The sequence below is a fragment of the Elaeis guineensis genome, chromosome 9 (assembly GCF_000442705.2).
Source record: "Elaeis guineensis isolate ETL-2024a chromosome 9, EG11, whole genome shotgun sequence".
Lineage (NCBI taxonomy): Eukaryota > Viridiplantae > Streptophyta > Magnoliopsida > Arecales > Arecaceae > Elaeis > Elaeis guineensis.
The window spans coordinates 10,874,920-10,900,755 of NC_026001.2; the positions used below are offsets into that span (position 1 = coordinate 10,874,920).

A 25,836-nucleotide genomic window follows, 5' to 3' on the forward strand; every position below is an offset into this window, starting at 1 on the left:
AAGACCCAGAAAAAAACGAAGTACTAATCAAATAAAAGACAAATTTACAAAAGAAAGGAGAGCGTACGTAGGAAGTAACGGGGAGGAGGTTGCCGTTGCCAGATTCCCAAAAAAAAGTATCTTTTTTATGATTTAAAAAAAAAAACTCTTTTGGGAATCTGAACGCAATGTTTAGTTACCTTCCCCATGCCTCGTGATGCGTGAAACGTTGTTCGGCCTTCCACCGCTTTCTCCTCCTTCCATCTCTCTCGATAAAACCCAGTAAACCTCTCCAGAACGCCAAGGCTTCGATGGAGGAGAGGAGAGGAGAGGGGGAGAGATAAAAGAGCGACCTTTTCCTCCAGAATTCTATTTGCGTTGTCTTCTTCCCTTCTCTTCCGTCCAATCCTTCCGCTTCATCGTTCGTTTTCGAGGATTCCATTGCGGTTTGATCAGGTTATACTGCCCAAGTTCGGGCATCGATTCGTTGTTGTGGAGTTGGAGGAACCCTAGGGTCCTCCGCGCTGGTCGGGAAGAGGGAAAGGGATCGGCTTTCTTGCGGGAGGTCAGCTTTTATATCCGGTTGTTGGGTTCTTAGTGCTTGAGATTCTGCTTTGGAGTATTGGAATTTTTAAGTGTTTTTCGGATTTTCTTATGGTTTGTTGATTAGTATGGAGTATAATTCTGAACTTGTTTTTGATTAGATAGATACCATTTTCACCTGTTCTTTTGTTGCTTTTTGAGTGTGGTCCGCATGGAATTCGAGTAGGCTACTAACTAGAACAGGGATTTCAACCTTAAGTTGTTCTTTTTCCTTTTTAATCTAGTGAAATGATCATTGAGGCTAATTTTAACTGAAGTGTTGTAATTTGTAGGATTTTTGAATTTGCTGCTGTTTTTTTTTTTTTTTTAAGTTTTCAGCAGCATCCTGCCTTTGATGTAGGAGAGAAAATAACAATTTTCATTTGGTCTTGGTGATCTTTTGAGTATTCTCTGGTTAGAAATTAAATAGATAAATGAACGTGTTCAGGATAGTGAAATGATCATTGAGGCTAAGTTTAACTGAAGTGTTGGAATTTGTAGGATTTTTGAATTTTCTGCTGTTTTATTTTTTAGTTTTCAGCAGCATCCTGCATTTGATGTAGAAGAAAAAATAACAATTTTCATTTGGTCTTGGTGATCTTTTGAGTATTCTCTGGTGAGAAATTAAATAGATAAATGAACGTATTCAGGATAGTGAAATGATCATTGAGGCTAATTTTAACTGAAGTGTTGGAATTTGTAGGATTTTTGAATTTTCTGCTGTTTTTTTTTTTTAGTTTTCAGCAGCATCCTGCATTTGATGTAGAAGAGAAAATAACAATTTTCATTTGGTCTTGGTGATCTTTTGAGTATTCTCTGGTTAGAAATTAAATAGATAAATGAACGTATTCAGGATTTTGAAGCAAAGGCGGTGTTTTTGAGGGTGGGCCTTGGCGTCATGGGTGTTGAGGGTTTGGAATGCCTCCACACACGGGGTGAGGCCGTGTATGTCTAACCCTTCCCGACCCTTTGTGGCGGGAGCCTCATGCACTGGGCCACCTTTTTGTCCTTTCCAAAGCAAAGGCTAGTGTGCTGATAATAGAGGTTAAGCATAACTTTAGTTTGATATATATACTATATAGTTGTTTTAGGGGTAGATATTGATATTTAATGGATAGTGTCATTGAATTGGAAACTCTCTGCCCATTGTTTACAGGGAGATAATTTCTCATGGGAAGGATCAAAAAGAGGTGATTTTTCTGGATTCAAGGGTGTGAAAGAGTTTGGAATTGTACCAGGATTAAGATGAGGCCCAGGAAGAAGGGGGGTGAAGAGGAGGAAGAGCTCTGGGTAAACTCTTCGAGAAAGGATTGCTCGCTTAAGCTAATAAAGATTGTTTCTTGCATAGTTGTGTTCATGGCAGGGTCATTTCTAGGCTTGTCATGGGGTGTGCATTTCAATCAGCATGTATCACAGACTGATATCTTCTTTCCAACAAAGCTATACACAAACTGTGGGAAGGTTACCTTGAGCATTAAGAATTTCATTGAGCCGTGCAATTTGATGCATGTGATGACAGATGAAGAGCTTTTTTGGAGGGCTTCAATGGTATCCAAGAGGAAGGAGTATCCATTCAACAGAGTGCCAAAGGTGGCCTTCATGTTTATGACAGAAGGACCTTTGCCACTCTTGCCATTATGGGATAGGTTTTTCAAAGGTCATGAAGGGTTTTTCACAGTTTATGTGCATACATATCCAGGGTACACATTTGAGGTCCCCGAGACCTCTTTCTTCTATGATCGCCAAATTCCAAGTAAGGTACAATTCGTTACATAATTTATCTGCGTTTATTGGTATTATATATCACACATTTTGCTTGACCTGATGTTCGGAAACAGATGCTATGTTTTTAATCATCATAGAGGATGTTCTAAAGATATGGTAGTGCATCAACATTGTTGAGAGTTGCCGCATATGTCACTAGTGACAACTGTATAGTGAAGATATTTAAAAGTAGTCTCAATCAGTATTAGGGTGGAAATCAAGCAACCAAGGTTTTTTGTAATTGCAGAATAAAGTTAAAGTTCCATGCAATCTGATTTTTCTGCAAACAGATATTTACAACTAAGTTCCATATGGAACACCCCACCCACACCCACCCCCCCCCCCCCCCCCAAAAAAAAAAGATGATAGTTAGTTTGAATTCTTATAGAAATTTTACTATATGTGCTTATTTCTAAGCATCCATCTGAAAAATCTAATTATAAAGCATGTGTTGATGCATATAAAATGCTAAAAATTTAGACTGGAGATAATTTAACTTAAATATAAATTCTAAAAATATCTAAAAACAATTATTTTATAAATAAATTTTTTCCAATACAATATTTCTCATTTTTGTCTTTTGGTTTAGAAATACCATTCTCCTCTTCGCATGAAAATTTTAGGGTCCATATTCTTTTTCTGTTGCGAAATATGATTCTTCTCGCATGGTGTTTCAGAACTTGAAATTTTCTGGTACATCATTATGAGTTGGATTAGTTTTTCTGCTAGGTATCCTTAAGTCCCTTAGCTGCTTGTACTTGCTTTGCTATTCTGCCCAAGCCTTACTGAGGAAGAGTTATGGGGAGCAAAACACAAATATGCTGGTTCTAGACTTAGTTGCAATATAATGATAAAATCATTCATGATAAGTAAAAATAAAAAGTAAAGTTATTCCATTTCATTCAAGTTTAATAGCTTTTTGTGTGCTATCCCGATCATGGTTTTTGTGTCTATTCCTAGATTTGTCTCAACTCATTCTCTTATTCTCAAAATCCAAAATTGTTATAGTTCCTTCATGTATAGAAGTCTGGCATATTTTAATTCTATTAGAGAATCTTATTAAAGTTACTATAGGAATATTTTAAATCTTTAACGAGAGGGTTATTTTTGGAATTAAAAGGAACGTAAGCTGCTTTTGTATGGTTTGAGGATTTAAGGTGTTGTATGCTGCAGCCTGTCAGTATCTTTTTATGAAATAAAATTCCCAAGTAAATTTTATTTCTTATTTCTTATTTATCTTCTTAATTTTTCTTTGTGCTTAGAATTGATGTAATTATGCAGTGGTCTTCTTGGTGACAATTTTGATATGATTTGGTAACTCACCGGATTGTAGTGCTTGTATTGTTGAATTTGTAGGTCACAATATATATGCTTTCATGCACTCAGCTTTTATGATTCCCTCCAAGTTTGTCTGTTATTTTGAAGGTTGTTAAAACTAGTAAACAAACATTGCACTGAGTATATTCGAAAAGGACTATCGGACTTAAACCTCATTTCAAGTAATAATCATTGTGATGCTTTCTGCTGGCTTGGAGGAAATGGAAGCAAGAAGAGTAATTCTGTTATTTTCTTCCAACTGTCATTCTTTTCTTTGAGAAATCGCACCCACCTTTTGCTGCGAATCCTTGACCAATCTTAACCGTATAGGTTGTCCATGATCTGTACCACTGAAGCAGGGATCATTATTTCTATCCTTATCTTAGCCTGTTTCTTCTTTCTCACTCTTATTCCAGCTGCCTTGTTGGACTATTAACAATGCAAAAATATCTCCTGTAGTCTTCCCTTGTTCGCATTCTTGGTCTTGGATTCCAATATCTGGTCCTTGAGTGAAATTTATCTACATCAATATACTTCCATGGGGATCGCTTGCATGTTTTCTAGGTAAGAAATGTGAGTTGATCTTTAACAAGACATTTAATTAGTTGATTTATGAAGAGGAACCACTACCACATTTAGGTGAAGAACAGACAATCCTCTAGTTAGAGGTCCTGATACATTAAATTATAGTGCATTTACACAATTCAAATAAGACATTTATACTACACAAGCAGTTGATGAACATCCATAACTGTAAATCTAGTCAAGGACCGAAGTATTAGTTCATGCTTTCCACATTGTATGGCACTGAAATAAAGGATTCATCCTGCCTGGACTACTTTAGATTTATTACATCATTAGCTGGTTGGGGGCTGGGAACCCCCTTCCTGTTATTCAAAAAAGAGTTATGCTACTTATTCTGTTGGTGCAAGAAGATATAAGGGGTGCAGATTTCATGTGATGGTACAAGCTCATTTCGTATAACATTGGCTTGCAATCCAGACTGTATTGTTTTTATGCTTGAATTAATAGGCACTTATCTAATTTCATGTCTTCATGGTAGTTTGCTTGTCAACTTCTTCAAATTAGAATGGTGTGTTTATTTTAGGATCTATATATCTCCAATTAACATAGGCCTTAGTATCATTTTGTGTTCTGAATTCATTTAGATGAGTCATAATTATGTTTTGACTGTTGGACATGCCTTTCTTCCTGTCAACTTTTTAAATTATTATGAAATAGCATTTTAGAATGCTTATAAAAGTAAAAGGTTTGGCTGTTTGGCATGGTAAAACACATGAAAAACACGCTAATTAAGAAATTGATAGTTTTGTTAAGCACAACTTGTCATTACTTGCATGGAAATAACCCAGCAGCATAGTTAGCTATTCATATGAAATTGTTTGCTTAGACAGTCTTAGCTGCACTCGAATTCCCTTTAGTGGCATGAGCAGCGGCATTAGGTTACTAAAGTGTTTCTTTGATTAATTTCAGAAAATGTGATTTTTTTTTTTCCTCTCTAAATAGGCACTCCTCATAAAGTTAAGTTTGTAGATTTCTGCAACTTTCTTGCTTTTTAGTCTTTTCAGAAGGATGTTTCCTTCACAGATTTTATCCAAGATCGAATGAATATCAGAAACTTGATGCTGCATGTCAGACTTGCAAATAATTGTGAATTTAACATGACCAAGTCTTGGTTGACTTGAAGTATTTTCCTTTGTGAAGATAACTCATCTGACTTGTGTTTCTATTTGCTGTTGTGATGCAGAAGACCAAACAAGCCTTAATATCAACAGTAGATGCGGAAAAGCGTCTCTTGGCCAATGCTCTGCTGGACTTCTCCAATGAGCGATTTGTTCTGCTTTCTGAGAGTTGCATTCCAGTCTTTAATTTCCCTACCGTCTACAAGTACCTCATTGACTCTGCCTACAGCTTTGTGCAGTCTTATGATGAAAACTCGAACCAAGGCCTCCGATATTATAACAGCCGCATGGCCCCTGATATCAAGCTTTCCCAATGGAGAAAAGGCTCTCGGTGGTTTGAAATCCAGCGCTTATTGGCAGTTGATATAGTTGCAGACAAGAAGTACTACTCTTTTTTCAGGAAATATTGTAAAACCGGTTGCTTCCCTGATGAGTTCTACATCCCTACCTACTTGAACATGTTCCACGGGTTATCAAATGCGAACAGGACTGTGACTTGGGCTGGCTGGTCAAGGGGAGGTCATCACCCTGCAACTTATGGCCGTGAAGACATCACAGAGAGCTTGATTCAATCTATCAGAAATAATGGCATCATCTGTACATACAACTCCAAACCAAGTTCTGTCTGTTTCCTTTTTGCAATGAAGTTTTCTCCTGATGCATTGGAACCCCTACTCAACCTCACTTCAACGGTCATGAAATTTTAAATTCTTTTTCTAGACCTCTCCTTCTGCTTACCCCTACTCAACTTTCTTATTCATACATACTTACCTCGTGTATTTGGAGCTTTGGAGCATGTATTTTATGATACTAAGAGCTCGAGTTGAAAGGTCGGTTTGTCCAATAGTTACTTAGGATCGATGGATCGCAAAACATGAAGCATCTCTAATTTTCTTTTCTCAAGTTTTAGCTTTATGAGAAATATGTGTTCAAAGAGGAATTTGAAATTCTGCAGCAGAACATAGTTATACACTAGTTTAGTGAATACAAACTCGTCTATTAGGTCATTGTACAGTCATCCATGTTAAGCAAATCCTATCGCTTCAGTTCTCTTAGTATATCTGTACAAGTTGGAATAGTTATTCTTGAGAAACAGATTAAGTTGTTCATGCATGGGTGGTAGGCCAAGGGAGCCAACACCATGTCCTACTTGGTCGAGTTCTTGATTAGAATGGTGCAGAATTCTCAACTTACAAGGCTGTGAGATACTGATATCTTGAAGTACTTGATGACCCAAGACCAAGGGTTATGTTCTAATTTTAGTGATCCGAAAGGAGATGATTCTTTCTATTGGGAACCTGTAGCTTGCATGGGCTTAAGGCCTGACCAAGGAATCAGACCACGGAGTTCAATCTGAGGACCATTGACTATGGAAAAAGCTACTTTAAATGTGTGAAAACAATCTGAGAAAGAGAAATGAAGAGAGAATGGTGAGCTGTACTACTTCTAAGGTGTGCATTTGGGTATGTTTTTGTTTTTTAAGAGAGAGAGTGAGAGAGAGGTCCTTTCCACTTCATGAAAAAAAATGATGAAAATACAAACAATCTGCTCAAGATGCTTGGAGCAGATAAAAAACAGAGAACGAGTTGCACTTGGGTTTTTAAGTCACTTGCTGCCAATGATGAGTTGGGGATGTTTCCTATCAAATTCTATGAGACGAAAACACTGAAATTTATCGCCGAAAAACGTTATCCAATTTATTTCATCAGTTCGTGGGATCATTTTTTTTGTCATCTATTAACAAATACAATCTTATTCGCTTGATCAATTATTGGCTCACAACTGAAGCTGATCACGCCCTTTACTGTGTCCTGCAGGGAAGTTAGCAGTAGGACGAAATGGAGGTTGAAGACATAAGGTAGCCTTTGGTCCCCCATGGCTCTGTGCTAGAAATAAGTTGTGTTACTTGTCTCGCTTTCTTGCTCTAACCACCAGGAACTTCTCCTTCCACAATTGTTCTTGGATCTAAAATTCCATGCCCAGCTATCTACTTCACAAGCTGACCTGCAAGTTTAATTGGCTATTATTAGCTTAAGCTGGAGGTCCTTTAGAAATCATGCAGGCATCTGTCTGTAGGCATTTTGATTGTTCATCAATTTGATATTTTTGACACATTGGATCATTGTTAAGTAATAGCCATTACAGCAGTCCTGGAGGTTCTTAGTTATGTTTCATTTTTTTTTTTTTTTTGCTTTAGAAATTCGAACTGGAGAAATATGAGATGAAACATTAAACTATCTGATCCACTCTCCTTCCAAGAATCAAGATAAATAGAAATGATGCAGGAACTTCTGTCTTCCAGACCCTCAAGACTAGCAGGTGGACACTCACCAGGAATGGTGTTTTCGATGTGGACTCCTTTACAGGTTCATTGACAAGGGAGATTGCTCTATCCTTACTACAGAGCTGTTTGGAAGGTTGCTGTGCCAGATAAAGTTAAGACTTTTCACCAAAAAAATAGAGTACACAGAGAAGAAATTCTTGCTAAAAAGGGCTAGTTGGTGAGCAGTGGATGTCCATATGTAGGGCTAGCTCAGAAACTGAGAGATCTTTTCATTATGTGCCCCTATTATGTTTGTAGAAAATGGTAGACAATGATAAGAAGCTGTGATACTCTCTCGACCATTTGATGACGTTTGACTCTAAGGGTTTCTTCCACAATTTCGTGGGAAAGAAAGGTAAAGGAAAGAAAGAAAAAGGATGAGAAAAAGGAGGGAAAGGAAGATAAAATTAAAAATCATGTTTCATAATAAAAAATAAAATGAAAAGAAAAAGAGAGGTAAAATTAAAAATTATATTTTGTTAGATGGGGAAAAAAAAAAAAAAAAAAAGAAGAAATTAGATTTAAAAAATATATAAATTTATCATTATATATATATATATATATATATATATATATATATATATATATATATATATATATATATATGAGGAAATCTCTTCCTTTTAAAATTTATCGATTTGGTGGGATTGAAAAATGGAGTTTGAAGGGTTTCGTGGAAATCCTCCAAAATTTTTTCCTTCACTTAAAAATTTTGTGGAACATGGAAGATTTCTTGAGAACTCTTCCTTTCCCTCTTTTTTCTGTCAAAATCCTTATGTGGAACACAATGTGATTGACTGTGGAGCATTCCACTTGCTCCATCATCATCTATATATATATTTTTATAACTATCCATCTTTGTATACACATTGTTGATTCATAAATCGGTGGAAATGATTTATTTTTTTCATTTTTTTTAAAAAAAATAAAAATATAACAACTTTTGTTTCGTAATTTCACCATCCATCCTTCTAAAAAAATTAGTAGCTTAGTAGCCAATTCTTTTGAAACTATATTACGAAATTTGCAGCAGTTGCTTGAACTCAATTTTTGAATATTTTATATTTTGACTATTATATTTATAAAAAAATGATATAATATATCTAATTTATCAAAAAATAAACCTTCTTAAACTTCAAACTCTCGTGTCAGCTCAAAATAAAAGAAATTGTTATACAAATAACGACATAATGAATTAACCAAATATTGCAACAATCGAATAACTATTTTTGTCATTTTCTTTTGTATGTTTCCAGTGCCCGTAACTCTTTGTACGTTATAATAGCCATTTTCCAAAATAAAAATGCTGAGCCGAACGAAGCCTCGAGGTCGTCCGTGGATTACCCTTTACCCCACGTAGCCCTTTGCCCGAGTGCCATCTTTAGACCGTTCAATCGTAATCGGACGGTTTCGACTGCAAGTGCGATGACCAGGAATCAGACGTTCAGGATTTAATCAGGATGTTGGACATCGAAGACGTCAACAAGATTAAGCTTTGCTCCCCTACGGCGCATGTTAGGGTTTGGCCTTTCTCCAAATCCTTCTCCCTCTTCCGCTCCACGGATCTATACTCTCCTCTCTCTCTCTCTCTCCCGCCCCCCTCCCCTCCCTCCCTCTCTCCCTCTCTTGGGGGCTAGTTTGGCAATTCACGGAGTGGATTGGAGAAATGTGGTGAATTTTTGGATCAAATTTGGTATGAGATATACTGTCTGAAATCCCAACGCTCAAATGTGGTGATTTTTAACTTTTGATTCTATCTTGAGTTACTTTGGTTTAGATCAGTGATCAAGAGACTATTCTTTTGACTAATTATCCGTATGCTTACTTTCAGTAGGCGATTTCGTTTCTTTTCTCGTATTTTAATCTTTCCTGCTACCCAAATCTGATCTTTTTTTTAAAAAAAAAAAATTTCCCAAATGGTGTCTTCTCTATCCGAAATTTTAAATGGGTGGGGTGTCGGCGTGCAATTTCCAGTCAGTTTCCCAACGATTTAAACCAAAAAACCTTTTCTTTATTTTTTTTCAGGAGATAGATCGTCCATAACGGTTGAATTCAGCGATTCCTCTATTCAATGTTAGTTTGATTATCTTTTTATTACCGTAATTGGTTTTCCTGTTCTTATTTATATGATAGATTGCCGTGCTTTTGTTGAGTTCAGCTTGAAAAGAAGGCTTCTTTCTTTAAAATTTGAAATCTCTCCTCTGAGCTATTAAGGATCTGCATTTTTTTTTTCCCTTGTGAATTTGATGTGAAAGTTATATTCGAAAGAAAGTTTCAGCTTAAAAGAAGTTGAATTGTCAATATAATTCTCGGATTTAATGGAGCATATTACTTGTGGTCGAATTAGTTTTTGACCTCGCATTGCGATTTATGAGCATATTCTCTGTTGTGAGTAATGCTACTGATGTTTAAGATTCAATGTCCTTTGAGTATTCACTCTACCTGATGATTGATTTTTGCTTTGTACAATATCAAACTTAATTTCTCAATGTGTTGTATTTCCACTTTGTTGATGAGTCTAAGTTGGTTACAGTTAACTACCATAATGTAATTGCAAAATGGCTAAAAGGGATCGAGTACAAAATATGTATGATCAAAATTTACTTTTTACAAAATTTACCTTATTGAAATAGACAGGATATGCTAAACTTAGTTCCAGATAAGTTGTACCAGTTCCTCTTTGTGTTCTTCTCTGTTCTGTAGAAAGAACAGAATCTTTTCGTGCATATGCTATCATGTTATTGTTTCCTTAATTGAACCTATTGATTTCATTTACTGTTACAAATGCTGAGTAATTTAATTTATTTTAGTTTTAGGCTGATGATGGGGTTACAAGTAGAGAACATCATGTTGCAATTTGTAGGGTATCTGAGCCTCGCATCACTTGATTTTCGGAACTTGGAATCTGTAGCAACCATCACCAGCTTTGCTCTCCCAATGATCTCATGAGAGTAAGTTCCCAAACTTTGTTGCACTATTCTTTATATGCTTGCTTTTGCTAACTTGGCTTGCAAGTGCCCATAATTTGTCTGTCATGTGGAGGAATGGTATCGATCGCTTGCCCAGTCCCATTGCTCAATGCACCAGCTTGTAAGTGGGCTGTGACGGCATACTTGCTCGGTATTTATTATTTCTTAAGATATTTGTTAACAAAAATGGGCCCTTTACCAATTGACTAGTGAATTCATGTTACTTGGTGATCTGGTTCATTGGGAAGCGCAGTATACCATGAATTTTTTTATGGCTTAAGTGGAAAATGCTAACATATTCTGTTTTAGTTGCTAAACAATCTTGATTAGTCATTTTAGATCAAGCCTCAATCAGCTAAAAATTTGAAATATTTTTGCTCAGTATTGATTTATTTGGGTCAATTTCTTCTAGCTGTGGAATGAATGGCTAATTATTTCTTTTGATATAATTCCCATAGCTATTACTAAATCGTTATTTTGCAAACATGTTCTGAAATTTAAAGTGAAATATCATTTAGTGTGCAGAAATCATCACCTTCAGCTTGCTAGTTGGCACTGCAATGTTTATTTTTTCTCAGGTTGCAATAGGAGTGTAGATATATTTCTAATGGAGGTTTCTTTTTAAGATATCTGCGAGGATAAGATGCTTTGCATGCTTTAAAGTAATATTCATGACCTATGATGCCTTGTTGGAGTTCCTAGGTATCTGAGCAATTGCTTGAAATTGATCCTTCATTTGTAATAGAAATATTAAACTCATTTTCACTCATTAGCATGATTATATTTATATTTATTATATGGCATTTGAAGAAAACAATCGAATTCAAATTTGCACAAAAAATTGAAACAATGTTGAGTTTAAATGGCATTTAAGACCCATCTGGTGGATTCAAAGTTTGGTGCTTGGGTGCAATGGTAAGGTTGCTCCACTGTGACTTGGGTGTTACAGGTTAGAAACATGGAGACAAACTCTTTGCATGGTAGGTGGGATGGTGAGGCTGTATACACTTGACCTTCTCCAGACCCTACTGGCGAGAGCCTCATGCAATGAGATGCCCTTTTCTTTTGGTGGATTCTTTGTAAAATGGTTCCAGGACTTGAAATTTCTGTTTTTTTTTTTTCTTCTTTTTTATGTCTGCATCTGTGCTTATGCATGTGATATACTTTTTCTAAATAGAGGAAGAAACATGAGAGTCAAAAAGCTAAGTGAGAACCAGCTATGAAGATGAACTATGTGGAAGAACAGCTGTGCGTGGCCAGACCAGCTAATATAAGACATGTGCGAGTCTAAGGATTGTGATGAAGGTTTTGACCATTTGAATGACATAAATACAAAAGTTGCTTGATGAGCTAATAAAGTTGCAGAAGATCCTAGAAGTTCTGATACTTTGGCACTGCTGACCACTAGACTCCAAAATCTTAAGCTGATAGGAGGATGGGTCTCTACATATTTAATGCCACCTAAAGTCTTTTGCTTATCTAGGACTATCCTGCTCTCCAACAGGTTGTAACATGATTAGGTCAAGATTTTAGATCAGAAGTTCTAATTTACAAATGTTGGACTTAGGAAGATTTAGAGGCTTTTGAAGCCTCGCCATGTGTATTGGATAACCCATGAGTTGATTTTGAGCCATCAATGTTGCCCCCATACTACAGCCATTAATCGCTACATGCATGGTCACCAACAGATGGAATGATTGCTTGTGCTAGCTATTTGAATGTTCAGATTGAGATATAGTTCGGAGTAGTATGTCGCTATGATATCAAATACAAGTATACAAGCAACAGAGCAAGGCCACATTGTGATAATGTCCCAAAAGTTAGGAAAGTTTGCTGAAAATGGAGATTCTGAAGAGCTAAAAGCGGTAAAGAACATAAAAGGATCATGCAAGAAGGCTTGCAAAGATGAAGAAACGATGGTGGGGTTATAGAGATGGCCTCTTGGAAACAATGACTGAGTGGAAACACTATGAAGGGCTAAACACTATGGGAGGGGTAAATAGGCTTCGCCTTTTATCTGACAGAGGAGAAAGAATGATTAAAACATTAATTACCATAAGAAGAAATACAATTCCAAATTAGCCATCTGCAGATACCCATGATAAAATACTCTCATTATTCTGGGTGGAATTTAGGCTTTATTGTCACAAGGGGAAGGCAGAAACTACTGTCTCTTTCAATTTCATCCCTTGGATGATGATCTTCTGCACACTACTTATTATGTCTGCGAAGTGGGCTATATTTGTTGGATTCTGCCGGTGTTCTAGTGTTAAAAACATGGTGTTGGACTGGCTACAAGGTGATAATTAAAACTTTCTGATAGTCAGCTAGTAATAGGAGACTCCATCATGCTCCAGTCTATCATCCTATGAAGGTACTGATGCAGATTGGTTGATGGTAGCTGTATCAAGTGATAGATATGGGCGACAGATGTACATATCTTGCATTTAAGACTCCAAGATCTGGTTTGGGGTGATGCTCACAGTGAAGTGACACCATGGAAATTGTGGAGCAAATTTTGGAGTGATAGCTACTGCAATAATCTTTGCTAGAAGCAAATTGGCATTGCATAGACATACAATATAAGCAAAAAGGAAATGCATGAAATGTTAATTATGAGCACATGATTTGCAAGCTCTATTTCTTAAATATTACTTTTGAACTTTGTCATTGGCTCACTGAGTATCATCTTAGATTACATTTGCTCATATATGCCTGATGGCCTGGTATGGTGATTCTGCAGGGGTGTCGTGTATGCAGTTCTGGTTTGGTCAACCATACCTATGTTGATTTATAACATGTAATAGATACATTCCTTGAAATATTGAAGTTCATCCAGTATGATCATCCTAACCCAGAAACAGAGATCTTTCTTCTATCACTTAAATGCTATTCTCTCATAAGAAAAAACAATTTTTCCTCTTGTATTTGTTTCTTCAAAGTTGTTAATATTGAGGAACTTGTTCTTCTTTTCTTTCCTTTTCTTTTTTATTTAAATTTTTAATTCTTGGTTTGCCTTTCTATTCCCTTTTCTCCTGTCTAGTTTTGCATGGCATGATATGTGACAGAAGATTTATACACTTTGCCATGGGCAGGGTTTTCTTCCCGGCTATTGTTCTGATGCAAAAGTAATATCTATAGAAGCTAGAGCGATGTTAGATGTTTATGATGATCCCTCAGAGCAGAGGTCCTTGTCTTTGGATGACACTAGCAGTGCTGAAGAATCACCAGATGACACTAGGCTTTCATTAGAAACCTCCATTGATGCGATTCCTTATATTGGCCAAAGATTTGTTACTCATGATGCGGCATATGAGTTTTACAGTGAATATGCAAAGCGATGTGGTTTCTCAATTCGTCGCCATCGAACAGAAGGAAAAGATGGAATAGGGAAGGGACTCACAAGGCGGTATTTTGTATGTCATCGTGCTGGCAATACTCCTACGAAAGCATCAAATGACAATAAACCACAGAGAAATCGGAAATCTTCTCGATGTGGGTGTCAAGCATACATGCGCATCAGCAAAAGCACAGACATTGGGGTAACTGAGTGGCGAGTTACAGGCTTTTCTGACCATCACAATCATGAACTCTTGGAGCCTAATCAAGTGCGCTTCCTTCCAGCCTATCGCACTATCTCGGATGCTGATAAAAACCGCATCTTGATGTTTGCAAAGAGCGGCATTTCCGTACAGCAAATGATGAGATTAATGGAGCTAGAGAAGTGTGTTGAACCTGGATATTTGCCTTTCACAGAGAAAGATGTGAGGAATCTCATACAATCATTTAAGAAGGTGGACCAAGATGAGGAGAGCATTGACCTTCTTAAAATGTGCAGGAACATAAAGGAAAAAGATCCCAATTTCAAATATGATTTCACTATAGATGCCAATAACAGGCTAGAGAATATTGCTTGGTCATATTCCTCATCTGTCCAGTCATATGAGATTTTTGGAGATGCAGTTGTATTTGATACAACACACAGGTTAACTGCTTTTGACATGCCACTTGGGATCTGGGTTGGCATGAATAACTATGGAATGCCCTGTTTCCATGGCTGTGTTCTTTTACGGGAGGAGAATGTACGGTCCTTTTCATGGGCATTGAAGGTAAAACTTCAAAAAGCCCTTAAGCCTCTAAAAGTTCTGACTTTTCTTTTCTTTCTTTTTTTTTTTCATACTCTAAATTTGTGGTACATGACAGGTGTTTTTAAGCTTCATGAATGGAAAGGCTCCACAAACAATTTTGACTGACCAAAATATGTGCCTCAAAGAAGCAATAGCTATCGAAATGCCAAGCACAAAACATGCGCTCTGTATATGGCTTATTGTCGCAAAGTTCCCATCTTGGTTTAATGCAGTTCTTGGAGAACGGTATAATGAATGGAAAGCTGAGTTCTATAGACTCTATAATTTGGAAAGCATAGATGACTTTGAGCTTGGATGGAGGGAGATGGTCAACTCTTTTGGGCTTCATACAAATAGACACATTACCAATTTGTTTGCGTTTCGGTCGCTATGGGCACTGCCATATTTGAGAAATCATTTCTTTGCAGGAATGACTACAACAGGCCTATCAAAGTCGATTAATGCCTTCATTCAGCGGTTCTTGAGTGCACAGACCCGTCTTGCTCATTTCATAGAGCAAGTATGTCGTGGAGATTGTTTATTCAAATTCCTAGCTTACATCCATAACAATGATTGCTCAAAATACTAGTTTTTCTTTCTTATGAACTTGTTTTTTATACATAGGCGTAAGGCACTCCTAGATATAGTTCAAGAAGAGATTATTTGATAAATACTTTCATGACTTAAGATTAATATTTGAGAAGGTCTACAGATTTCTTTTCTTTCTTAAGTTCTTTTTCTTTTTGAACTCCATATTTCCTCTATTTTAATCCTAAAACCAAGATTTTGAAAATGTTGAAATTTCATGTTTCTTTGGCAAGCAATTTGCTCAAATACAGTGAATGATTTTGTTGTCACTCTGTATAGGTTGCTGTAGCTGTTGATTTTAGAGACCAGGCTGGGGAGCATCAAACCATGCAACAAAATTTACAGAACATCTGCCTCAAAACAGGTGCTCCAATGGAAGCTCATGCAGCTGCTGTCCTCACGCCCTATGCATTCTGTAAGCTCCAAGATGAGCTTGTCATGGCTGCCCACTATGCCTCATTTCAAATCGAAGAAGGCTGTTTTCTTGTTAGACACCATACTAAGATGGATGGGGGCCGGAAGGTGATTTGGATACCTCGGGAGGAACTGCTCTCTTGTAGCTGTCATATGTTTGAGTTTTCAGGAATTCTCTGTAGGCATGCTCTACGAGTGCTTTCAACACTCAACTGCTTTCAGATTCCAGATCGGTATCTGCCCATCCGTTGGCGTCGAGTTAACTCATTGCCTTCAAAGCTAGTGCAAGCAGCTGCTGCAAGTGAGAAGACTGAGCGGGTGCAGGCTCTGCAATCTATGGTCTCGGTTCTTATATCAGAAGCAGCCAAATCAAAAGAACGGATGGATATGGCATCCAAGGAGATCTCTATTCTATTATCCCGCATAAGAGAGCAACCCATTTCACTGCATGGTTCAAGAGACTGTGTTCATAGGAGTTGACGAATCTACTCTTGCTAGAACTCATGTTGGCTGAAAAATAGAAAAAACAGTGCAAGTTGATATGGAAGATGGTTTGGCTTTTGTTACAAGAACAGGGAACTGCAGGAGCGAGAATACAGTCGGTCTTTGTTTGCTGACAAACACACCGGAGAGCTGGGCGTTTTGTCAATTATAATCAGCATCTTTCACCAATTGTGGAACTTTATACTGTACATTGCTATGCAGTTTTGTGGTCTTTAAATTTGCAATGCAATGTTTTATCTGGCACAACACTTACAGAATATCACTGCTTTATGCCATAAGTTAAATTATATACAAAACTTACAGAATATCAGTGTTCTAGGCCATCAGTTAAATTATATGAAAGTCATATCCAATTCTTCATTGTTTGGTGCCACCAATCATCTTATTACCTCATGCTGTAAAATTGTGAGTAGAAATTTAGAATCGGCCAGCTTTCTTCTGAACATTTTCAGATGTTTCAGGTCATATGCATTGACTGTTTTCATATGCAATATTTTCAGTGGTGATTCCTCATATTGGTTGGTAAAGTCGCATTGTATAAGATTTTCCTTTGTTGTAATGAGAGGCATTACCTGTTTTGTCAACTTTTTATCAAGAGAAGGATTGGAAAATAGCTTTTCCAGGTCATTTCAGGTGCATGTTCCCATTTATCAGGTTCACTGACTTCGCAGTTATTCTGTCAGCATGCTATGTGAAACAGCTTTGCCTCTAGATTGCCTGCGGCAAGATTTTATTCTGAGATGCCCGTATGAATTATCTAATATCAGATTACAAGATGGTGAGGCATTTGGGGTTCAAAAAATCTATTACAGCATTGGTGGTTTCGTGTGGTAATAGAGCAAAGCTAGACGATACATAGGCTCTACTAGAAAATAAAGACAATGGATAGGAAAAGTTGCTAAACAGCATCTAAACAAGAAAACCCAGAAAACATGTGGATAGCTCTGTAAGTTAATTATTATTGCAAGACAAGATATGAATGAAAGAACCTGCAAGCTGGATTATATTGGGTTCATGGAACAGTTAACGCAGCCTTATCTTTTCATCAAATAGAAATAGGGTCTAACATCGAAGAACTAATTCTTTTTGCGGCTTACGTAAATGTCACTATTATTATTATTTTTTCATGAAATTTGTCTTATAGAGCAGTCCACCAAACATTTTCCTATTACCTTTAACAAATATCCACGGGTTGTTCTATTGTCACAAAGAAGTCCCACTAGGGCACCGTGCATTCAATTACATGTTTTACATTTGCTTCTATTTTTAGAAGGCGTCGATCCTCACCTTTTACCTTACATTTACTCCATCCTTCGAGCACCGACTCTAATAGGGTCAAACCCTCGCTCCTTTGATGGTGGCATGATACCATCTCAGTAATAATTCATTTAGAGGATGGTATAATGTATCTCGTATATTTAAATTGTATTGTATATAAAGCAACATCAGCCGTCTTAGCTCAGCCGGTAGAGCGCATGGCTTTTAACCATGTGGTCGTGGGTTCGATTCCCACAGACGGCGCGTTAATAAGGGTATATGTAATTTCTCATTTATTTTATTCTTCTAATAAAAATCAAAATATAAAACGATTTTAATCTTCTAATAAAAATCAAAATGAATGATTTAAAACGTTTACTTCCGTTTCAAGTGCAATACCACATTTTCTATTTTGGACCTGTGGGCAAATGGATTTAAAGATGATACATCAACCAATTCATAATTCATGGATGCAATTTTTTTCTCGTTTTCATATCAATGCAAATTATAGGGCTATTACATCATAGCATGATGTTTGTCTCCACAAAATGCTGTCAAGCCTTAGTGATACATCTTTCTCAAGGAGGAGAAGAAGAAGCAAGCTATTATGCCCAAGCTCCATAATAAATCTCCTCATGAAATCACCTCAAAATTTGACACCAATGGAGATTTGACTTTATACTAATGTTGGATATGACTTAGCTCCTAATATGTTTACCGTGGTCACCATACATTCAGTTGCACTTTGAGACCATCTGATTTGAAAATCAAGAACTAAAAGTTCTGTCATTTCTAAATTCAATATGACGTGAGGACACAGGCCAGCCAGCTATCCCATGCATTTGGATGACTGTCATGTATCATTTATTGATTAAGCTCACCTCCTAGGTTTAACTGAAACACTTCATCCATTTTCTGTAAGAACAAGCTTATGAAAGCATTAAACATGTTGAATTCTCTCGCAATGGATTTAGACAGGCATTTAGAAAAGAGGAAAAGAAACGCTGAAGGGCACAGAGAGGAGAACAAAACAGCAGTGAAGCAGAACTGTATCTCTCCAAAAAATTATGCAAGATAGAGCAAACAGGGGAAGTCAGCATAGAAATCATGAATGAGAAAAACCAAAACTTAAATGAAGCAAACAAGGGAAGCGGGTAATTATATATTTCTTGGATCTGAAGCAGCCACCAGTCTTTGATACCCTTACACTAATCTTTACAATCTTCTTAACAGCATATTCTCCAGCTGCTTTACAAATAAAACAATGAGGGCTCGGACCTTTAGAGATAAAAGAAATCAGGCAACCAGATCATGTTCATCAAGTTCAGGAGGTACAACATCCAACCTCATCATACTTCTATATTGTTTAGGTACTGGTGCTCCAGCCTGCACACAAAGCTCCACAATGGCTGGAGCCTTTCCATAGTACCTCTTTAGCTCATTAACTAGTAGGGGGGCATGCAGGTCCCTCAGGTGCCATACATAGTTTGGCCTAATCAAATCATCAATGGTGGCTTCCTGCCATGCATGCAAGCCATCACGGTGCTGGTGTTTTGAAGCTTTGCACATCCTCACTTTGTGTCCCTTAGGCCCCACCTGGACTTCAGGGCAATAACCACAGGTTACCACACTGTATTTCTTCATAAGCTTCATAGCCCCTGATCTTATCTCCAACCAAGACTGCAATGTCCTGGCACTCAATTCACTCATCGTTGCTTGCTCTTCAAATGTGTTGTCCATGGAGCTGGTATTTAGACACTGATTCACTGACTCATGAGCTTCCTCTACTGCCATGGCCTCTTCTTCTGGCTCGAAGTCTACAATCCTTCCATCAATCGAGTAAACAGGCTTGGTTCTTCTTTTTGTTCGGTAACCTTCAAGGTCTAGACCTGCTTGGATGCACAGCTCTACCATTGCTGGAAGCCTTTGGATTCCAAAACGTTCTTTGTGCCCAACTCTTGGCTTTCCAACTCTATCATGGAGATGGTAGCAATATGGGAAACCTACAACATCTCTAATTCCTCCTCTCCTCCATACATGGATTGAGTTCCTTGAACCACACTTGGGGCCTTCACAACTCCTAATCTCATGGCCAAGGTGGCCGATGTGCACTTCAGAACAAAACCTGGTAAAAATAGGATCTTAGTCACCCTCAAATTATTTTTTGTTTATCACTACCAGTGCAGTACTCAAGATGCCAAAAAATATTGACAATTTCATCAGCTGGATGGTGTGGATCCAGACTGTTACCTGCATCTTTTGACAGGGATAGCAGCATCACCATTGACAAGTTTGGAGAGACCACGAAGCAATGATTCCCTGGCATTGTACACTTGATGGGCTACCTCAGTGAGGTCAGGAACAAGAAGGCCATTCTCCGGGGCATGTTCCAGAAGGTGGCATGGGTTTTCCTGCCTAGCTTGCTTCTCTTCCTTGGCCCTTTGTATCAGCACTTTCATGGGGGTTGGATATGGTTTCCTCTCCCACTTCTTTGCAGGCTTCGGAATATCAGCGTATGGGAAATTCTTTCCTTCCTCATTCTCCTCTGTATCCTCTGTTTCTTTGTTATCACAAACTCTTTGGGTGCCAAATAGAGCTGAGAGATTGATTTGAGTCTGTGGAATCTGCCTTTTCTTTATCCAAGAATAATGTTGCATCAGAAGCCTTTGCAGAAGCATCCCTCTTCCAAGTTGTTAGTGTTCTTCCTTTGAGTTCTTATAAATTCTTCTGAAAAAGGATGGCAAAACATTACTTTATTGTGAATTTAGAGCAGTCATTTGCTGGTGCTTAAACAAAGTAGAATTTGAAATATAAAATAAACAATTAAATCATCAACTTAAAAAATTCAAATTGAATAACCTATAAATGCCAATTAACATAAGAAATATAAACAGAACAATTACCAATTTAGGAGAAAATCTTCCATGTAAAAGTGGTTCTTATTGTGACAATTTTCGATTTTCAATTGGTGGATTTCTTTTTGTTTTCTCTGATAAGCCATATATATTGCCAATAGGTTAAGTATTTATCTAGCAATTGATCAGACATTCTAGATATATGAGTCAATACCTAAGGAAAAGAAACCATATGATACTTTTGGTTCATCTAGTTCTTTCAAAACTTGAAAAACTATCTTTTTGGTTTCTACTGGTTGAGTTCATATCACAAAAATAGAGGTTTATAAATAAAGAAGCAGATATATGGCAGGAGAAAGTCCTGATCCATTTCTTTTGATGATTAGCCAAAACTTCAGCAATATAGATGAATTTGAGATGTTCTATGTAAGTCAGCAAACACAAAAACCAATTTGAAGTTCTAGCTTCTAGGTTTTTACATGACCATTGCAATCTTGCAAATAATTCTATAAAGACACAAGTTGAGACAATGAAACATGTTTATCATGCAAAATTTTAACTACAAATAGAACAAATTAAAATGTAAAGATATAACTTCTCTTGGTTCCCATTTGCTTCTATCTCTGTACTTATAGCCCTCCTGCCATTTTAACTTTTTCTCTGAGCTGATTCAAACTGAGATGACAACAAGACCATGCTTAACTCAGACCAGAGCATTACATGTCTAAATTCATTCAATAATATGCTCAAATTTTTTAAAAACAAACATAACCAGTTGTTATTTTCCATAATCTGAAAGCCATAGTAGCAGCATTCGACGTGTCAACTAGTAGAACAGTGCAACACAGAGAATTCTGCTACAAGGAATACATATTTGAAATCCTCTAGAACAAGAGATCGATATGTTGGCATCACTGAGTCATTTTGACAAACATATCAATGCAAACATGAATTATAAGAAATAATAATGGATGCGTATGCTCTATATGGCTGATACATATCCAAGAGATAATGCAGCACCATGCAGTTATAAATAAAGAATATCATACAATCCAATGGAACAACACGAAGCCATTTATAGAAAAGACGTGAACCTTTTGTTAAGTTTCCTCAAAGACGTATATTTCCATACAGTCCGAAGGACGCTGTGGCATATAGACAAACACTTGGAACGTATGAATTGTTGCTAGAGAAAAAACACTCTACAGAGCAAAGTAGGGAAACTTGCAGCCCACCTTAAGAGAGAGTTGAGATTCGAACAAAGACGCAATCGACAACGTTGATTACGGGGCGGTTTGGAATCTGGTTTTTGAGCAGAAACACCGCCTATAAGGGAAGTCAACCAATAGAAGTTACAGCCACTGTTTGGTAGAACTTGGGAAGCATAGGATTTTATTATTTCTGATGCCGCCGGCATGTCCTTGGAGCCACTATAAAGAATACTTGGACAACGCCCAATCCGTAATTTTATAATAGAGAATGATTGATAGCTCTTGCCGTGACCCACCAGCAAATCCAAAGTTCAAAATCTCTAATGGCCAAACATATAATGGTGTAAAAATCTCTTTTTAGCATCAAATTTAAGGCAAGGCATCTCTCCCTGGAATATCTCCTCTCTCTTTCTCTCTCTACCACGTCTTATTCTTTTCGTACCAATCCTCACAAAGTCTAACCCCAGATCACCTCTCTCTCTTTCTGAACTTCTCTTTTGAAAGCCATGATCTTTTGGAAACAACTACAAATTTAGCAAGCCTCAAAAGCCCATCAAATCCCCACTGCCTCCACATCAAAAAAGATCCAATCTTTTTGATACATACTCTGTTCCATTCCCACAATCCCATCCCACTCCCAGCCACCATGACGTTCTCCTCCTCAGACTCCCACCTCCTAGTTGTTCCCACGGCCAGAACCCTACAAGGGCTTCTCTTGCTCCTCTTCCTCTCCCTAGCCTTCGCCGAAACCAACCTCTCGGACGACCCCACCGCCTACGAACTCCTCGAGAGATTCAACTTCCCCAAAGGAATCCTCCCACAGGGAGTGCAGAGCTACCTACTGAGCGAAGATGGCACCTTTGACGTCTATCTCAGCGGGGACTGCGAATTTAAGGTCACCAGTAGCTATCTATTGAGATACAAGAGGAAGATCACCGGCACGGTGAAATCGGGCACGCTTGACGACTTGAATGGGGTCAGTGTGAGGGTGTTGTTCTTGTGGTTCGGCATCAATAAGGTCGTGAGGAGTGGCGATGAGCTCCACTTCTATGTCGGCCCCCTCTCGGCCTCCTTCCCCTCGTCCAACTTCGAGGATTGCCCGCGGTGCCGCTGCGGCTTCAACTGCGCCACCCCCTTGGTTTCGGATGCTTAAAAACGACACTGCACTGCTATTGTGGGTGATGAGCGATCTCTCTCTTTGGTTGACGGCCCAAGTCTTTTCTTTGCTTGAATTGGAATTTAGATGATGAATTGATAAGAATTATGTACTAAACGTGTTTGTGCAGGCTAGATCCGTGTATGCTTGTGATTTAAATGCATTTAGTTTATCCTTAGATTCAAAAATCCTTGAATCAAGATTAGATTTTTGCTTAACTAGCTCTTTTTCTTTTCCCCATGTTATTTGGCGTTATTATATAGAATTAGATGTTGAACAAATATAAATTGAAAATATTGAAGCCTTATTTTCTTGATTACGATGGTCAGATTATGTGAGGATCCATTATTTATTAAATTTTTTTTAAATATTTATATAGAATTAAGAAATATAAATAATATTTTCGAGCTAATTTTTTTAGATAAAATCTTAAATTGTTATAAATTATGAATTTTAAATTCATAGATTCTTTTCTATCTAATTGAATTTTTTTTATTGATTTTGATAATTTCTTTTGGTTGGTTCTTCTTACACAGAGTTGTTGATGTGTGATACAAGTAGAGATGGAGTAGGATATTTCCCCTCACATGGTGTGGTTCCCCGTCCAAGTGTGGGGAGTTACCGCTGCCTATTTGATTGCAGCACAACGTTTTTGTTTTTTCCTCTCCCCTTTATCTTTGCTTTCAAGATTCTTTGGTGGTGTAAGCTTTCTATCTTTAAGCCTGTTTCTGTGTCCTATTTTATGGGTGATACTTTGAATTTGATATTTGGATTTAGATGTCAGGCGAATAAGATCATCTATTTCTTGTTCTTCTGTGGAATTGCTCTCGGTAGGGTTGATTGTTGGCATGAATTCTTGAATTGGGAATTGGAATTCTTAATAGTTGATATGCATAATTTTGGATGTTGGGTATGTATGTATGACTTGAAAGTATCTATTGCTTGTGTTCTTCATATGAACAAAGTCAATGTCTTGACATATCATTGTGCAGAGGACCCTGAACTCTTCCTTTGGCAGTTTCTTCCATCAGAAATTCCTATCCTATGTTTTAAACTGCTTTTGAAAATGTGCTTTGATATTAGTGCTTTATATGGTGAGCCTAGAATTTCTCCAAGATCTAGCTTAATCATCTTTCCAAATTCCCCCCTACACCCACCTCCCCCCTTCTTTCGGACTTAATTGCATCTGCTTAGCTTAAGAGGTCGATACAGTGTGATTTATCTATATGCTTCATACAGGAGATATCATCTGATGTTAATCGAATATCACCTCTAGATAGGGGTGAGCATGATCCGATTTGGACAGATTTTATACTTAAATCTAAGCCGAACCAGTCCTAAACGGTTTGGCATTTCTAAAAACCAAACCGGACCAATAAAAGATTGAAACCAAACCAAACCAACATGATTTAAACGGTCTGCTTTGGTTTGGTTTACTGGTTATTATTATTATTATTATTATTATTATTATTATTATTATTATTATTATTATTATTATTATTATTTTATGATTCATGAAGACTTGTTTCTTTTTCACATAAGAGTACCATCAAGAAAATTTATCAAGTAAAATGATTTAAATTGATATAAGATATTGTCACTCAACAAAATAAAATTTTTAAATAAATACCATCATTAAGAATTAACATAAAGATCTCCTACATATTATAAAAAAATAAATAATCCAGTAAATAAGCCACTTAGGATTTAAAGTTAGTCAACACAAAATCAAAATAATAAACAACACCATAAATCCAAAATTATTTTTTTAATATATTAATACTCCAACATAAATAACACCCTAATCAAAATGACATCATTTTATTAAAGCCGGTCCGTTTCAGTTTGAGAATGATTTTATTTACTGATAAATCTGAATCAATCCAAATCTGTTTTTTATATATCAAAAACCTATCAAACCAAACCGAATAAAATTTTAAACCAAACAAAACCTGCAGTCTAGTTTAGTTTCATTGGTTTGATTGGTTCAGATTCGGATTTTGCTCACCTCTACGTTCAGATACAGGAGGATAATTTCATGTATTAAGAATTTTTTAACAGAAGAGAAGGCAGAAAGAGGATAAAAATTTCATTTAATTTCATGCAGGTGGTTGTTGGATAATAAAGATTTGGAGCTCATAACAGTTCTGACACTCATTGCTATCCTTAATCATTTGGATTTGTTAGTTTGAGCCATTATCTTAAGACACCATTCCACTCTGTTCCTTAATCTCTGTTTATCTAGCTATAAATTCTGTCTTAAATTCAACTAGAAATTTTATCTTTGTAGGTGAGCGCCTGTACTGTCTATGCATCAGCATAATGGGCTAAGTTTGATTTGGATTCTGTACTGGTAGGCATGAGCTTACAAACCTTTCCTTAGGACTAACTTGGCTCTTTTGGGTTCCCCTACTCTTAGGCTCAACATTTTTTTTACCTACTGGTTTCAGTTCATTTTTACCCACTTATAGGCCTATGTCTGTTTAACAAATATTTCCCATTCAATGAATATCCAATCTGACGGCATCAAACTTATCAGAAGTTCAAACTTATCAATTTGCACTCCCAAACTTCGTGCCTGAACATTTAATTACACCTCCAAACTCTAGCATGCTAAGAAGTGCAAAATGTTCCATCTATGCCCACATATATCCTTTCAGTTTCTATGATGAGAAAATCTTGAAAAATGAATTGTACAAGGTGACTATGAAAAATGAAGAAAATATGAAGAAAATCCAAACAGAAGTTCTGTCTGGGTAGAAGCCTTACTGAACACTGGTCCTCGAAGAAAACAAGGGAATTCGAAAGAGCATCCATCAACAGTGACCAAAATTCCAGGAATCAGAGTCTTCTCCAGTCCCATTTTCTCATCAGATTGCAACCATGTGTTCTAATATTCTCTTTGCTGACTTAAAGCGAGAGGGAAAATCTGATGAGGTTGTAAGTTAGTTATTTGCATGCGAAGGCCTGTTGGTCTCTAAGCCAGAAAAACCTAAACAGCAGCTCACCAGGAGAAAATGTGATCCTAACTGATGCTGCTAATTCTGGGATAACCATATATGTGCAGCAATGAGTGAACAGGGGCAA

At 37.1% G+C, this 25,836-nt stretch overlaps 4 protein-coding genes and 1 non-coding gene across 10 annotated transcripts; 4 read left to right on the forward strand and 1 right to left on the reverse strand.

Moving 5' to 3' along the window:
- Positions 1-405: 405 nt before the first annotated feature.
- LOC105051676 (glycosyltransferase BC10) lies at positions 406-6,220 on the forward strand. 2 transcript variants are annotated; one of them, XM_073243820.1, is made up of 4 exons: positions 406-544; positions 1,415-1,605; positions 1,718-2,319; positions 5,411-6,220. In XM_073243820.1, exons 3-4 carry the CDS (start codon positions 1,807-1,809, stop codon positions 6,050-6,052), a joined length of 1,155 nt encoding a protein of 384 aa, XP_073099921.1. In that variant the 5' UTR covers positions 406-544; positions 1,415-1,605; positions 1,718-1,806; the 3' UTR covers positions 6,053-6,220. The 2 variants fall into 2 exon arrangements, with proteins under 2 accessions (XP_073099921.1, XP_073099920.1); XM_073243819.1 differs by lacking the exon at positions 1,415-1,605 and having other exon boundaries at positions 407-544.
- A 2,976-nt stretch (positions 6,221-9,196) lies between these two features.
- LOC105051674 (protein FAR1-RELATED SEQUENCE 11) lies at positions 9,197-16,575 on the forward strand. Of its 3 annotated transcripts, none has more exons than XM_019852778.3 (5): positions 9,197-9,361; positions 10,485-10,619; positions 13,733-14,746; positions 14,841-15,284; positions 15,632-16,575. In XM_019852778.3, the coding sequence occupies exons 2-5, from the start codon at positions 10,614-10,616 to the stop codon at positions 16,244-16,246; spliced, it is 2,079 nt and encodes a 692-aa protein (XP_019708337.1). In that variant the 5' UTR covers positions 9,197-9,361; positions 10,485-10,613; the 3' UTR covers positions 16,247-16,575. The 3 variants fall into 3 exon arrangements, with proteins under 3 accessions (XP_019708337.1, XP_010930511.1, XP_073099547.1); XM_010932209.3 differs by having other exon boundaries at positions 9,198-9,361; positions 10,479-10,619; XM_073243446.1 differs by lacking the exons at positions 9,197-9,361; positions 10,485-10,619 and adding an exon at positions 10,635-10,758.
- Positions 16,576-17,718: 1,143 nt separating this feature from the next.
- Positions 17,719-17,791, forward strand: TRNAK-UUU (transfer RNA lysine (anticodon UUU)). The gene has a single exon. It is a non-coding gene; the product is annotated as a tRNA-Lys (tRNA).
- Positions 17,792-18,660: 869 nt separating this feature from the next.
- Positions 18,661-21,968, reverse strand: LOC105051673 (APO protein 3, mitochondrial). 3 transcript variants are annotated; one of them, XM_073243646.1, is made up of 4 exons: positions 21,618-21,968; positions 21,477-21,527; positions 19,778-20,254; positions 18,661-19,652 (listed from the first exon to the last, which is right to left on the reverse strand). In XM_073243646.1, exons 3-4 carry the CDS (start codon positions 20,203-20,205, stop codon positions 18,824-18,826), a joined length of 1,257 nt encoding a protein of 418 aa, XP_073099747.1. In that variant the 5' UTR covers positions 20,206-20,254; positions 21,477-21,527; positions 21,618-21,968; the 3' UTR covers positions 18,661-18,823. The 3 variants fall into 3 exon arrangements, with proteins under 3 accessions (XP_073099747.1, XP_073099748.1, XP_010930508.2); XM_073243647.1 differs by lacking the exon at positions 21,477-21,527 and having other exon boundaries at positions 19,778-20,251; XM_010932206.4 differs by lacking the exon at positions 21,477-21,527.
- A 271-nt stretch (positions 21,969-22,239) lies between these two features.
- On the forward strand, positions 22,240-23,068 carry LOC105051672 (uncharacterized protein At5g01610). Its single transcript, XM_010932205.4, has one exon. It carries the CDS (start codon positions 22,240-22,242, stop codon positions 22,744-22,746), a length of 507 nt encoding a protein of 168 aa, XP_010930507.1. The 3' UTR covers positions 22,747-23,068.
- Positions 23,069-25,836: the final 2,768 nt, after the last annotated feature.